At 40.0% G+C, this 14,716-nt stretch overlaps 1 protein-coding gene across 2 annotated transcripts in view; it reads right to left on the bottom strand.

The window, feature by feature from the left end:
* The window catches only part of LOC145306220 (uncharacterized), a 68,083-nt gene that overhangs the window by 12,617 nt on the left and 40,750 nt on the right, over positions 1–14,716 (bottom strand). The window contains exons 8-13 of one of the 2 annotated variants that reach the window (XM_080148247.1): positions 4,229–4,311; positions 736–779; positions 465–492; positions 285–370; positions 166–213; positions 41–88 (exon numbers count right to left, since the gene is read on the bottom strand). In XM_080148247.1, coding sequence (XP_080004373.1) covers positions 41–88; positions 166–213; positions 285–370; positions 465–492; positions 736–779; positions 4,229–4,311 — 337 coding nt within the window. The remainder of the gene's footprint in view (positions 1–40; positions 89–165; positions 214–284; positions 371–464; positions 493–735; positions 780–4,228; positions 4,312–14,716) is intronic. The other variant, XM_080148248.1, reaches the window with a different exon arrangement.

The following is a 14,716-nucleotide window of genomic DNA, read 5'->3' as shown; positions in this document are numbered from 1 at the left end:
ACATTCTACTTTTTATTATAGATATATGAATAGTTATAACCTGTTTGACATTTATCCAAATCTTCCAATTTATTGTCACCTTTTGATTCTTTTCAAAATAAAGATGTTAATATTAATAATATTTCTATGATGTTCTTATTAAAAAAAACAATACTTTTTAATTACCTTGTTGTTTGAGATTCTTTATTTTCATTTTAAGTGTTGCTATTTCAGCTAAATTATATTCATCATATAGAAATTGCTTTGAAATTAATAAAAAAATAAATGAAAATACCCTTTCTCACCTGAAAGATGATCATTATTTTGCTTCAAAACTTTATTTTCTTCGTCCAGGCTTTCTTTAAATCTTAATTCAGCACTACAGTTGGTTCTATGGAATAATGTTATTTGAAAATGAATTTAAATGAAATGGAGCAAAATTAATATTCATGTAACCCAACTTATTAACTAATTTTATGTCCTACCTTACAGCATCTTTTTCAATAGATAACTCTGTAAATAATAATACATCAATTGTATTAAACTTTTAGAAAATAAAAATTATTCATAACCTCCCAAAACATAATTTCCTCATAGAAGATTTAAATCCACTGTCTAACATATAATTTAAAATTATGCAAATAAAATCATGTTACAATCTAAATGTGAAGCTTAAAAAACTCATTTTTTTCTCAACTATGTTTTACTATTCTAAAAACATTTTAAGCATTGAAAATTTAGACAATTATGTAAAACCTTTATATGAATTATTGCATTCTTGCTGGCTCATCTTTTCCATGCTGAAAAAATACAAATTTTTTGGGGTTTTGCTGTAGATACTTTTTTCATTAACAGTACAATAAATAAAACTCAGATTACTGTTTCAATTATAGGGTTTTGGTATACATTTTCAAAAGGAATATCATTTAAGAACATGATTTAACAATATAAATATTTAATGGAATATTTGTACTCAAATTGTCTGATCAGATTTTAAATAAAATTATGTTACATTGTTCATAATCTAAGATTAAAAAGTAAACAATTTTTTAGTCCATTAAATAATTATTTTGTTTTTCAGTTATTGTTCCTTGATAGTAAAGATAAAACAATATTATTAATTTAAGCAGTGTCAGTGAGATATTATCTAATTTTACATATCTCTGGTTATCAAAAAAATATTAATGGTTTAAAGGAACCCTGCAAGAAATATACCGCTTTAACTGCTCAAAAACTGCCATGAGTAGACCCAATACCCAAAAATTACAGCCTCCAGCTTCCATAACAAAAAAAAAATTTATAGCTAATAATAGAATTTTCATTATTAAAATATGTCGCCCAAAAAGAAAATTATGAGCTTATATTTGACAGAAACTTAGGATGCCAGTAACTGATAACATTTTTACAATAAAAACATCTTTCTTTAAAGTCAAAACCATTTTTAAATATTCAGCTTTATTCGTTGTACTTAGACAGTTAGGGAGTTGAATCCATTTTTATAGAAGCAGAAATATAATCTATGATTATGGTTTGGACCCTCTAAAACTGTAATCTACCCTTCCACTTTCCCCTCTCTTGGTGAAGATATCTTCAACGCCGATACGATTTTTGAAATATAAGATTCCACTTTTGTCTCTCTTGTTGAAGATATCTTCACCAAGAGAGACAAAAGTGGAATCTTAAATTTCAAAAATTATATCGGCGTTGAAGATATCTTCACCAAGAGAGGGGAAAGTGGAATCTTAAATTTCAAAAATCATATCGGCGTTGAAGATATCTTCACCAAGAGAGAGGAAAGTGGAATCTTACATTTCAAAAATCGTATCGGCGTTGAAGATATCTTCACCAAGAGAGGGGAAAGTGGAAAGGTAGATTACAGTTTTAGAGGGTCCAAACCATAATCATAGATTATATTTCTGCTTCTATAAAAATGGATTCAACTCCCTAACTGTTAGAGTACTGTAGCATTAGAATGCCAGTCTCTAGGATTTCCAGCCAATCAGAATTCTGAGTCCGTGCTAAGTCCGCTAAACAACCAACAGCTTAGTATCTGTATAACTTACAATAGTTTTTTTCCCGCTATTATTGCTAACAAATGCAATTTAAACCAAATATTTTAAAGAGATGTTGACTATATGAAAAGAGGTGTTTTATTGTAAAAATGTTATCAGGTATTGGCAGTCTAAGTTAACGACAAAAATAAGCTTTTAATTTTGCTTCCAGACGATATAATTTAATATTGAAATTTCCATCATGAGCAATGAAAATCTTTCAAAATTTTCATTGTACTAAAATAATCATTTTGAAATGTCTGTAACTTTTTAAAAGCGAAGCTTTTCTATAATTAGGATCGGTACGTCCGTACGTCCGTCCTAAAAATGTAAGTATGTCCATAATCATTATCATGTATCAAGCAGTTTTTTAACAAATTTACTTACAATTTTGCTTTGACTCTTATACATTTGCATTCTGATTATTCAGTTCTGACATTATACAAGTATTAATGTCCGTTTGTCCTACCGTTTCAGAGCTTCGCTTTTATGGATGTTGTCATCCTTGTTTGTTATGGAAACTGGAGGCTTCAAATTTTGGGTATTGGGTTTACTCGAGGCAGGCTTTCAGTTGTTAAAACGGGGTGTTTCTTGCAGGGTTCTTTTAAGGAGGTATAAACAAGAAAAAAAGATAATTTTCAAGTTTTTCTTATCAAAAACAGTTGTGTTTTAGATTAAAATGGATAATTTTAACAAAATTCTAGTAGTTGGTGACAACGAATCAGGAATCAGAATCTAATTAGATATTTTGATTTTAACTGTATCAGATGATAAATAAAGTTAATGTAATGCATGTTTTATTTTGTACATTATTCAATAATCATTAACAAATAATCTTTAGGAATTTTAATATTCCATCCAAAAATGCAGAGATATTTAAAAAAAAAACATACATTACATATCACAAAGCTTTAAAATGACGTAGGTACAAAAGACCTAAAAGCAAAAATCCTATAAACAAAAGACCTAAAATACAATAGACCTAATGAAACAAAATCCCAAACGGGACAAAAGATCTAATAGGACAAATTTGTTGTTATAGTAAAGTAAAAATTTGTATTAAAACTACAACAAAAATACCTATATTTCCCATGATTTTTTATCCAGTTACTCCATGGATTATTACATAAAATTTTTTAAATTTAAGAATAATTTAGAAATTATCAAAATATCTTTTTTGTTACATTCTGATATAGGAAAGACAAATTTAATCACACGATTTTGTCACCATGTATACCTTGAAACCAAGGTTAATGAACATGATGATCATGTAAAGAACTTAGTGATAGATTATAAGAAATATTCAATTAAAATCTGTGATACCAAAGATTTTTTGTTACAAACATTGAATTACAGAAATTTTATTTTAAATAATATTGATGGTTTGGTTATATGTTGTGAGTTACTAAATCCATCAATTAAGACTACAATTTTAAAGTACTTGGATGAAATAAAACAACACATAGGAACTGAAGGATTAAAAAATCTACCAATCACAATTGCAGTGACAAAATCAGATATTAAATATTCTGAAATTGATCAAAAATTAATTGTTGATCAATTGGCAAACATTTCATGTGAAACGGATCTAAGTAGTGTTTTATTTTGCTCTGCAAAAACTAATGTAGGAGTATCAGAAACATTTCAAGAACTTATAAAAAATATAATAAAGAGCAAAGAGGAAAACAGAATGAACAGAAAAGATTCCTCTAGTAAATGTAATTTGATATAAATAAACAAATTTTTGCATAAAAAAAATCTTAATTTTGTGACAGTGTTGTTCATATGTGAAATAATAAGTGATATTTTAAAGTGTAATGTTATGAAAATAAGTTTTTCATTATTAAAATGAACAGTAATTTCTTAACATAAAATGATTCCTAACCATTGTAACTAACTTTATTTTGCGACAATGGTTTTCATGTGTTACATTTAAGTGAAATGATATGTGACATTTTAAAGTGAATGTAATGTTATGAAAATAAGTTTTTCAAAATGAACAGTATTTATTTAACATAAAAGTTTTCATAACAATAACTTAAAGAACTTTTTTTTATTACAAAAAGTGAACATTTACTAAAGATTAAAAACAGATACATGTATATCATATTTTACCATAACCAAAAATTAACAGTAAATTGTCTAATAGCACTTAAATTAAGTGTCTAATTTTCAAGTTTTTGAATGATAAAAGTTACCTTGGTTTTTTTTTCATATCATCATTTTCTGATTTAAGTTCTTTGTACTTTGTAAGAATTCTTTTGTAATGGTTCATTAGGGTCTGAAATAATGGGGAATTTAGAGAATATACAGGGTGTTTTTTTTAATAAGTTAAAAGTATTGCTTAATTTAACCCACTTGTTATTGACACAAATTAATAATCTATATCTTAATTTCTTCATTGATGTTGGGCATCTTGTATGAGAAAAAAATATTTTGCAAATTTTAACAAATTCTGCCTTAAAAACCGGTTTTTCCAAAGTACCTATATTTGGAAGATTTTTGGATCATGACTAATTTAAAGGGTTTGCATAAATGCGTACATTTTTAAAAATCAAATAGCGCGGCTTGTGTTAATAGTAGAAAAATGTTATGTATATTGTTAGAATCGTAATAAACTCTAGTTTTTAGGTGTTTAAGAACTATTCCTGTGATACGTATAGTTTAGGAGCTACGTGGTAAAATGTTCCAACTTACTTTAAATTTTCAACATTTCTCACATTTTCCAATGTAGCTTCTATACTACAAATAGCATAAATATGATACATATATTTCCAAAAACTAGAGTTTATGACAATTCTAATGGTATGCGTAGCATTTTTCTACTATTAACACAAGCTGCGCAATTTGATTGTAAAGGGTATGTTAATCAAATCTAGAAAAAAACATACTTAAAACACAAATAAACAGTTACCAAATCAACCAGTTAATAAACTGTGTACAAATATGGATAAAATGGTAAACTAAAGTGTAGCTGCTATATTAAGAGAATAGGGATAGTTTAAATAAATGGGAGAAAATTATTGTACGGAGAACTCATTGGAGGAAAGGGTTTAATTATTGAAGCTCATTCAAAAGCACAACATTTTTTAATCTGATAAAAATAAGAAGGAATATAGGGATAAGACATTAAAATAACCTCACCCTATTTTTCCCCCACAATTCATCAAATATGGAAAGTTAAATTGATAAATAGTAAAAATAGAAAATGTTAAATTGCTTTATAATTTATAATAATAATTATTCTAAACTAATTTTTTATTTTGAGGAACAGCTATATAATTATGATAAGTTTAAAGCATATCATACTCAACAAATTTTTTGTATATTATTTGTGTATGTTAATAATTATATAACATGAATCTAAAATTTCTTTTAAGCATAATAAAAACTAGAACAATATTTTGTGTTTTCCAAACTATTTATCCCTTTCTTACACCCTACCCAAATTTCACAACCCTATTTTGAAATTCACCCAACTAAAATTCCACAACATCTTTATGAGATGACGGGTAAATAAAATCTGAAATATAAATGACGCAAGTGAGTACAAAATATATACGCATATTTTGGTCAATTTTGGTGTTTTTTTAAAAATGCTAAATATAATGATAACTATTAAAACAATTTTTAAGTATAACTTTTATCTTATTAGGATAACAATTAAAAAAGAAAAATATTTTTACTATATGCAATTCGTGTTCAAACACCTAATTGAAAAAAATAATGCAAGATATAGCTTTTATTTTAAGATAGACGAGGGGCAACGCCCCCAAGAAGCCTTTAGGTATTATTAAAGTGGGAGGGGGATAAGTCAACCGCCTTTCTACTTTTTAATTTGAGTTTTAATAAAAAATATTATAAAAAAATTTTAGGTAGGCGATTTGAACTACTGTCATCCTTTATGAATATCTCTTTACTATTTACAAATTTAGGAGGTTTAGTAATATTTACAACATTTTAACCTGATATTCTGTTAATTCAAGATATTAGGTCAAATAATAAAGAAAATAAATAAGAAGTATGTTTTAATAGCTCATAGTTGTTCATCTTATTGTAATAACTGAAAAGTAAACTGGGTTGTTTACAGTAGATATATGAAATAAAGAAACTTAGTTTGTTGTTGCTCAAAATGCTTTTGTAGTGGGGCTTACTTGAGATACTTATAAAATAAGCAGAATGACATTTTCGATATCCTAAACGAGTGAACAGATTTTTATGAAATTAGTAGCATTTTAAAGCATTTATTTTTCTCTTTTGATTTTACTTTTATTTGCATTTTTAAGCCCGCAAATGAAGGATCACGAGTTAAAATTATGAAACATTAGTACTTTTTATATTCTGTGAAATCGTATGATATTATCATGTGAGCTCTTAAAATTTTCCAGTAAATCAATATACATATTTATCTGCGCATAAATATGTACATTTGACCTTTTCATAATCTACGCGTGTAGGTTTTTAGGAGATATTTAACTTATGTACTTTTATTAGAAAGGCTCCAGATATCCAGGGACGGCATCCTCAATGCATCACGGAGATTTCCCCGGCACAACTGAACGTGACTATTCGGGAAACTCAGCATACACTCCGGCCTGCTTAAATGTCATGTGCAGACCTACGTGTATCCCCAGCCATCCCTGTATGATCAGAAACGCCCTCCAATACTCTGTAATTTTCCTATATGTATAATATGTATTCATTAATTTGTGTAAACTATATTTGTCTATTAAAAATATATCAGTTCCGCAGAAGCAGTTGTTAGTAGAGTATCAACTCCAATTTTTATGCAGCTATTACTAGCTGCCATTAATTATTCAGAAACTTATAAATCCCCTGTGGGTACTTGTGAGTAGTTTTGTTCTTTAACTTATCGGAGACATTCAACCCAAAGGGAACGAGTTGCTTCGCTCTTGTATTCTCTCAGCCGCAACGTTACCAACTCAACGAGTAGCGCCATCACACCGCTCGAGGCGGGCTATCTTGGTTTTTAAAAAGTTAATAAGAACGTCCGATCCGGTACAGTCAAACTGGTGTCAGCTGTGTTTGGATAAACTAAAGTGCTCAACAGGAGATTTACGTGGAAATTACCCCGAGGAACTATGGTAATTTCGGACGATTGTGTGCAACCAGACAGTTTGTATGAGAACTGAGGCCAGAAAGGACGAAGAATACTGCGTTTGGAAACCAGTGTGGGACCATTCTGACGCTTGGAGCACCAACTTGGTAAAGTTTTCTTTAAATTTTGAAGAACTTTCGTTAAGTTTCAACGATGGCGCAAGCTGCCGACCTAGAACAGTTGAATTTGAATCGTGCGATTCACGAGGCTCAGCTGGAAGGAGCGCCGAATGAGCAGGCTCAGCTCATTGCGCTAGGTAATACCTGGTTGGAAAACCAGCGCAGGAAGCTTAACAAGCAGAATTTCCCTCGTTTTTGTAACCGTGCAGGAGAGGACTGGGACGGCCACAAGATGAGGATGCAGAACGCGTTTAAAATCGCTCGTCATCATCCATCAGACCAGGAGGGCAGGAAAGGCCAATACATCCAGAGTCTCGAAGGGGAAGCATTCCAGATGGCCAGAGAAGTCGCCGACAACCAAGATTCGCTCAGCTACGACCAAGTCATGGACAGGCTGGACGCTATCTTTTTAGCACCTTCGGATTCAGACATCAACAAGGATGCGTACAAGCAGTTGTCGCAGGGCAAGAACGAGATTCCCCAGACTTACCTTGCTAAGAAAGAGCAGATGTGGTTGAAAGCCTATTCCCCGGACAACCGTGACCCTCAACAATTTCGAAAAGAGGTAACCCTTGGTCTACGCCATCGAGAGGTACGGAAAAGAGTTTTTTGTCAGTTACCTGGAATCACCAGCATGGCCGTTTTACGGGCCACCATCATGAATGAAATTGCCACGCAACGTCAGCTCATTCACCATGGAGACGCTGAGGATACCTCCATGGATGGCCTCGCCACGTCCAACCGTGTTGTCTATCGTAACGACGGCACGGAGGATATGGAGGTCAACGCTGTCGGAGATGGGAACAGTAGCGTCAAGTGCTACAATTGCAACCAGAATGGCCATTACTCGCGTAATTGCCCTAAGAAGAAGCAGCAAGCGAGTAAAGGTACGGGCGGTGCCACCAAAGACAAGCCGAAAGGCAACTGTCGGCGGTGTGGCACGCCTGGCCATTGGCAGAAGACGTGCACTATTCCTGAGGACCGGCTGGCGAACGTGCGCAAGAGGAACCAGGAGAAGAACGCCAGCGGCAATGGACGCGGGAGGCAGCAGCAAGACCGTGCCCGTAACGCCGTGCGAGAGATGCGTGCCAACGATCCTGGAGACAACGACAGTGGCGTAGGCGATAATGACCAAGCACAGTACTACGGAGATGTCAACTGTCTGGAAGCAGTTGGCCACCGAAGCAAGACTCCAAAAAATGGCAGAGAGGGCTCCCGTCGGTAGGGCGGAGTTCCTCAGCAGCTGTAGACCCTACCACCCTCAACCAGATGCAAGGACGACGAGGCGCCCAGGCCATGGTTAAGATCAGCCTGTGTGCAAATGGACCGACTGTGCGGACCTACGGTCTCATCGATACCGGTAATAAATTGCACGAAGGAGTCGCCGTAAATGAGGAGTTAGCCCGGAAGTTACAGCTGCCGATCGTTCCTTGCGATTTAACAGTAGGAACAGCGGCGAATGGCGGAGATATGGACGTTATCGGCAGTGTTTACAACATCAGCGTCATCTTGGGAGATGACTGTCCTAGCTACATCAGAGAGGCCTTGGTTATACCTGAGCTTCGCACCCCCATCAACCTTGGGTGCAAGTGGGTCGAGGAGATTCGTGGAGTTCTAGATTATTCATCACCGGTGCAGGCGGCGTTAGTCGTGAAGCAGACGAGAGTCCCGCTTGTACAGTCCATCGACTCCGAGGCTCCAAGTGCCTCAGAAGACGAAGAGCGGTCTGGAAAACCGCCGGGGGAGCACTCGCCCCCCAACCCTCAGATAAGTGTTTCATTACGAGCCTTCGAGGAGTTGAACGCAGAAATAAGTAGCTATAGTAGTGCCTTAAATGTTTGTAAACCCACTGTTAAAGAATTATGTAAAGCAGAAGATAATTTTGCGAATGGTAATGTGCACCATTCACGTGAGTTTTTAGCACTTAAACCGGATTCCGTTGAGTCATATGTTGCGCAACTTTCTTTTAAGCACAAAGCAAAAGTAGATTTTGAGCGCAAAAACGTTTGGACTCGTAATGTCAAGGGACCGCTTCGTAATTCCCGACCGCAAATGACTGTCATGGTAGAAGAGACCGTTTTAGATGATAGTCCAGTGCGTGTGCTGGAAGGCGTATACAGAGCCCAGCAAAATGGGATTGTCCGCATACCTGTTGTGAACCTTCAGGAGCAGCCGTGTGTTGCATCGGCCGGGTGCGTGTTCACCGCCGAGATTTGTGAGGATAGCAGTATGGTGATCAACACCGACAGCTTGGTGTTGAGAGAGCCCCACGAGTATATACAGTCTATGTCCAAGACCAACGAGAGCGACCCCAGCAAGCCTATGACGAAGGAGCAGATGGAGAACCCCACGTTCAAGGAAGTGTGGGAGGACCTGGAGATGGAGGACAACGAACTACTGAACGAGCACCCCGATGTCAAGAAGCAAGTCAAGGAGCTTATTTATGAATATAGAGACATATTCAGTCGAGAGGCCCCTGGGCACACAGACCTGGTAACCATGAAGTTGAAACTCAAGCCAGGAACAGAGCCCATTCGGCAGAGATACAGGGAACTGAACCCTAAGATGTTGAAGGACCTGGAGGCGCAGATGGCCGACTGGCTCAACCAAGGAGTGATCGAGCCGAGTTCATCACCATGGGCGAGCCCCCTTGTTCCTGTGCGCAAGAAAGACGGGAAGATCAGATGGGCAGTGGACGTCCGCAGGTTGAACAGCTGTCTTGAGCAAGACAGCTACCCGCTGCCGAGGATACAGACTCTATTGGACCGCGCAGGAGGGCACCGTGTGTATTCTACGTTAGATGCCACGGCCGCCTACTTCAACATCTCCATCGATCCAGCATCCAGGGAGCTGACGGCTTTTGCCACGCCAACGGGTTTGTGGCAATTCCGCCGCATGCCCTTCGGCATCAGCACAGCACCAGCGGTTTACAGCAGATTCATCAGCACCGCCATGAACCCGCTGGGGAGCGAGATAGCGCAATGCGAGATGAATGCACAGAAGAAGGCCACGAAGTTGGAGTGGACCTCAGGGATGGAGCAGTTTCAGCAGTTGAAGGACAAGTTCCAGAATGCACCCATCCGAGCTGTGCCTGATTTTGAAGCTGATACTCCGTTTCAACTGACAACGGACTATTCAGGACGAGCCATTAGTGCGATATTGAGTCAGGTTCAAGATGGCGCCGAAAGGTTGATCGCCGCCATGGGACGCAAGACGACTGGAGCGGAGCAGAGATATCCCTCGTGGAAGGGGGAAGCCTCCGCAGTTATTTATGGCATCAGAAAGTTTCGGACGATCCTGAGCTTCAAGCCGTTCCAAATAAACACGGATAACAGCGCCCTTAAACAGTTGAAGTCACTGAAGAAGAACACTGGTATGATGGCCAGGTGGACAGAGGAGCTGGCTGGTTACGAGTTCCGTGTGGTTCATTGGCCGGGGAGACTCAACACCAACGCCGACGCGCTAAGCCAGCGTACCGACGCTGATATGCCAGACCCGACAGCCGAAGAAGAGGCTGAGCAGGAGGAGTATGTTGGAGCTGTGGCAGACGAGCCCGCCGACGAACTTCCCCGCAGCAGAGAACGGTATAGAGACAGAGTATACCGGCATCAGCTAGACAATCCTATTTTAGAAAAGGTTCGTAAATGGATTGGACACGACCGGCGTGCACCAGATAAGGCAACCTTACGTGGAGAGAGTAGGGACGTGCACCGGCTGGCCGAGATTTTTGACACTTTGAGGATCGCAGAAGATGGAGTTCTAGAGCAGGAGATACAGACCTTCACAGGGAAACAACGCAGGATAATGGTTCCTTTGTCCCTGAGAGAAGAGGTGTTCAATCACTCCCACAGAACGACCACTGGAGCGCACTTTGGCATTTAGGAATTTCTACTATGTGGGACATCAAGCAGACATCCGCCTGAGGATCGCCGTCTGTCACGACTGCGTCCAAAAGAACATCAAGGCCAACATCAAGATAGGAGCGCACGTGCCCATCCAAAATGGGTATCCTCTGCAAACAATCTACATGGATGTGGTAGGCAAGTTCGACACAACCCCAGAAGGATACAATTTTATCCTGACGCTGCAGGACGGATGTTCGCGCTTTGTTCAAGCGTACCCCTTGAAACAGAAGACCGCTGATGAGGTCGCTACGACGATAATGGACAAGTTTATCTGCACCTTTGGATGCCCGCAGGCATTCCACAGCGACCAGGGGAAAGAGTTCTGCAACACCATCATGAAGATGCTCTTGCAGAAGCTCGGTGTCAAGCATGAGCTAGGCCCCGTGGCGAACCCCCAGAGCAACCTTATAGAAAGGTGGCACCGGACCATGGAGGAGACGCTGAGAACCGTGATCCAAGGACGGGAAACTTCATGGCCAGAGTATCTACCTGGAGTTGTCCTGGCATACAACACAAGGATCCACAGCACCACCGGCGTGACCCCCTTTCTCGCCTTCCAGGGTAGAGAAGCTACTCTACCCGCGGATTTGATTTTGCGGTTACCAAACCCCGACGATGACAGGGATATTCCCACAGCAGTGAGAAATTTGTTGGATAGATACAAGACCATGTATGAAGCCATGGCAAGAGTCAAGCAAGCACCATTCGAAGAAATGCTTTGCAGTACCACAACGATTGCGAATTTAGAGTAGGCGAAAAGGTTTTCTATTTGGCACCCAACCATGGAAAAGCGAAGAAGAAGATGACCAAACATTGGAGTGGACCATACTTAATTACCGAGAAGTGTGCCGACGTTTTATACAGAATCCAGACAATACCAGCGGGAGAAAAGGAAGACTTGGTTGTCCATGTTGGTCGGTTAAAACCATATTACCCCCCAGCGATGACAGATGGAGACCCAACTTCTCCCCCAGAACCATTTGAAGAAGACGGAGATGAAGCAGGGGAACAAATTCCCTTGAATCCAGAAAGGCAGGCGAAGCCGCCTAACCCAAGAGTTGATTTCTCAAATGGGGATGACAGCGATGAAGAGGGAGGACCACCCAACGTACCGGGAGGAGCACCGCCACCACCGCCCAACATTGACCCCCTCAACCTTCCCCTACCGGACACACCACCACCCAGATCACCAGCGATGCAGCGCACACCGCGCAGAGAGCAGAGTGAGAAGAGAGGGAGGGAGAGAGATCGATCTTGCGAGCCGTCAGGTTCCGGCATCCAACGGAGAGATGCCAAGCGAACCCCCGATAGAGAGAGAAGCCCGAGAAGAGACTCGCCCCCACAGACACCGCGCCGAGATAGAGAGCGCGAGCGAGCCACATACACATACCCTTCCACACCCCGGGTAGAGAAGCGCGCTCTAAGTGACAATGAGGAGCCATACACGGACTCACCCGAAAAAGGGGAGAGGGCTAAATCCGGAGGCAAGAAACAGAGGAGTGGGACACTTTGGCAACAGCAAGTGGAAGAGAGCAAAGAGGTGTTAGACAGCTCGGACGAGGAAATGGACCCGCCAGCAGTGGCGACACTTGCGCGGACAATTAGAATCCCCGTCAAACGCGGGCCATGACATATACTGCCCCGCCCACACAATCCTTCCCCCTGGAAAGCAGACTTGCATCCCCCTCAAGCTACACACTCGTGTACCCCCCGGATATTTTCTCAAGTTATTCGGCCGTTCAAGCATAGAACGGGAAGGAGTAATTCTACTAGCAGGATTAGTGGACAGCGACTACACCGGCGAGATACAAGCAGTCTTTTGGAACCTCAGTACCGAAGCAGTGGAGTTCAACAAGAATCAACGAGTTTGTCAAGCGGTGATCCTAGAGACTCGCGAGGTGGAATTTTATCATGTTGATAATCTTCCTACCACTGATCGCGGTGCTAACGGCTTCGGTAGCACCAACTAGTGAGGCTTACTCACTTGACATTATTGATTGCACAAATCCTTCTACCATCAAGAAATTCAACAAGGAAACAATATGCAGAGCAGAGGAACCTACAGAAGAAGTTCCAGTGAAGGAGCGCTACACAATTTTACAACGACCAACACTGACTAAGGTATATGGATACTCCTGCGAAGTGAGGGTATCCTTATACCATTTTAAGTGCGGAGTTTGGGGCCATCTCAAGTTGCAGCAGGTACCCCAAACGATGAGGCACGAGGAGATTACTGCAGAAAATTGCCGCCGCATGTCACTGGTCCAGGAATATCAAATTTCTGGCTACGGTGACCCGATCAAAGTGAAACTTAACCGCCCTACTTATGTTTCGGCAACCCTGGCCGGATCCTTGAAAATGGAAGATGACAAGATCACCTGCATTGGGCAGACCATCCGCATGGGCGACACTATCCACTACAACACCCTGAAGTTAGCCGAGTACCAGATTCTACTTAAAGAAGAAACATTCTTGGTTAGCAACAACAAGGTAGAGAGTGAAACAGACCATTTATCTCTACCATGTCCATATCATAAAGGGGAGTGCATCACTGGCGCCGCGACCTTTGTGTGGAATATCAACGACAGTTCCTGCACTCTACAGATGGTCAACACCATCAACCCCCTCACCACCATGGACACTTACTTAGTGGACCACCAGCAGCAAGTTTTACTCAACACTACAGGCGCAATGAAGCTAATGCATTGCCCCTTCAATGTCCTGACCACGGACCACGACGGGATCTACCTGGTCAAGACCAGCGAACTCGGCAGACTCGCCACCATCGACCCCAGACAGATAGATGTTAACCTTCAAGCTGCAGTACACTTAAATTATTTAGCTTATAGTATGCGCCAAACCTTCAGCCAACTAGATGTTAACCTACGGAAGACCATATGCGAGACCCATTACCACGGAGAGGCAGACCAACCGGTCCTGCTACACGAGCAGACCTATGGACTCTTGAAGGGAGATCTTTTGATGACCTTCCAGTGCACCAAGAGGACCCAGAAGATCAAGGATGACGTCAACTGCTATCAAGATATACCTTTGGATCCTGGTGGCTATGCAGATGCTGCAACTAAACATTATAAGTTGCACTCTACAAGGGTAACATGTTCTGCGACTTTCCCCTTAACCGTCAAGTCTAAGGAAGGCTGGGTACAACTGACCCCCGCCATCATCAAGACTCAGGCCCCCATGGAGATGACCATCGACACCCCTCTAGTTAACTGGACGGATTACAGCCATGGAGGAATCTACACGGAAAGAGAAAGAGCTGAATGGTTACACACCCTCACCTTCCCCTCCTACACCGAGGCAAGCCTGAAGGAGATCACCTACGGACTCTGCATTGGAGACGGAAATTGTAACCAACTTTCTACCAACAACCTACCCCTGTACACCCTTGATAATCTAGTGCCCGACATGGAACACAAAATTGACTTATGGAGCAGCGTCAAGAGCTGGCTCCATGAATATGGCAATTTAATGGCATTCGCATGCCTGGTCATCCTAGGGCTAAAATTTATTACTGATCTG

The sequence above is a fragment of the Acartia tonsa genome, chromosome 14 (genome assembly GCF_053477335.1).
Source record: "Acartia tonsa isolate MP-2025a chromosome 14, ASM5347733v1, whole genome shotgun sequence".
Lineage (NCBI taxonomy): Eukaryota > Metazoa > Arthropoda > Copepoda > Calanoida > Acartiidae > Acartia > Acartia tonsa.
The sequence above is the reverse complement of the archived record's forward strand: the minus strand, read 5'-3'. Positions and strand labels throughout refer to the sequence as shown.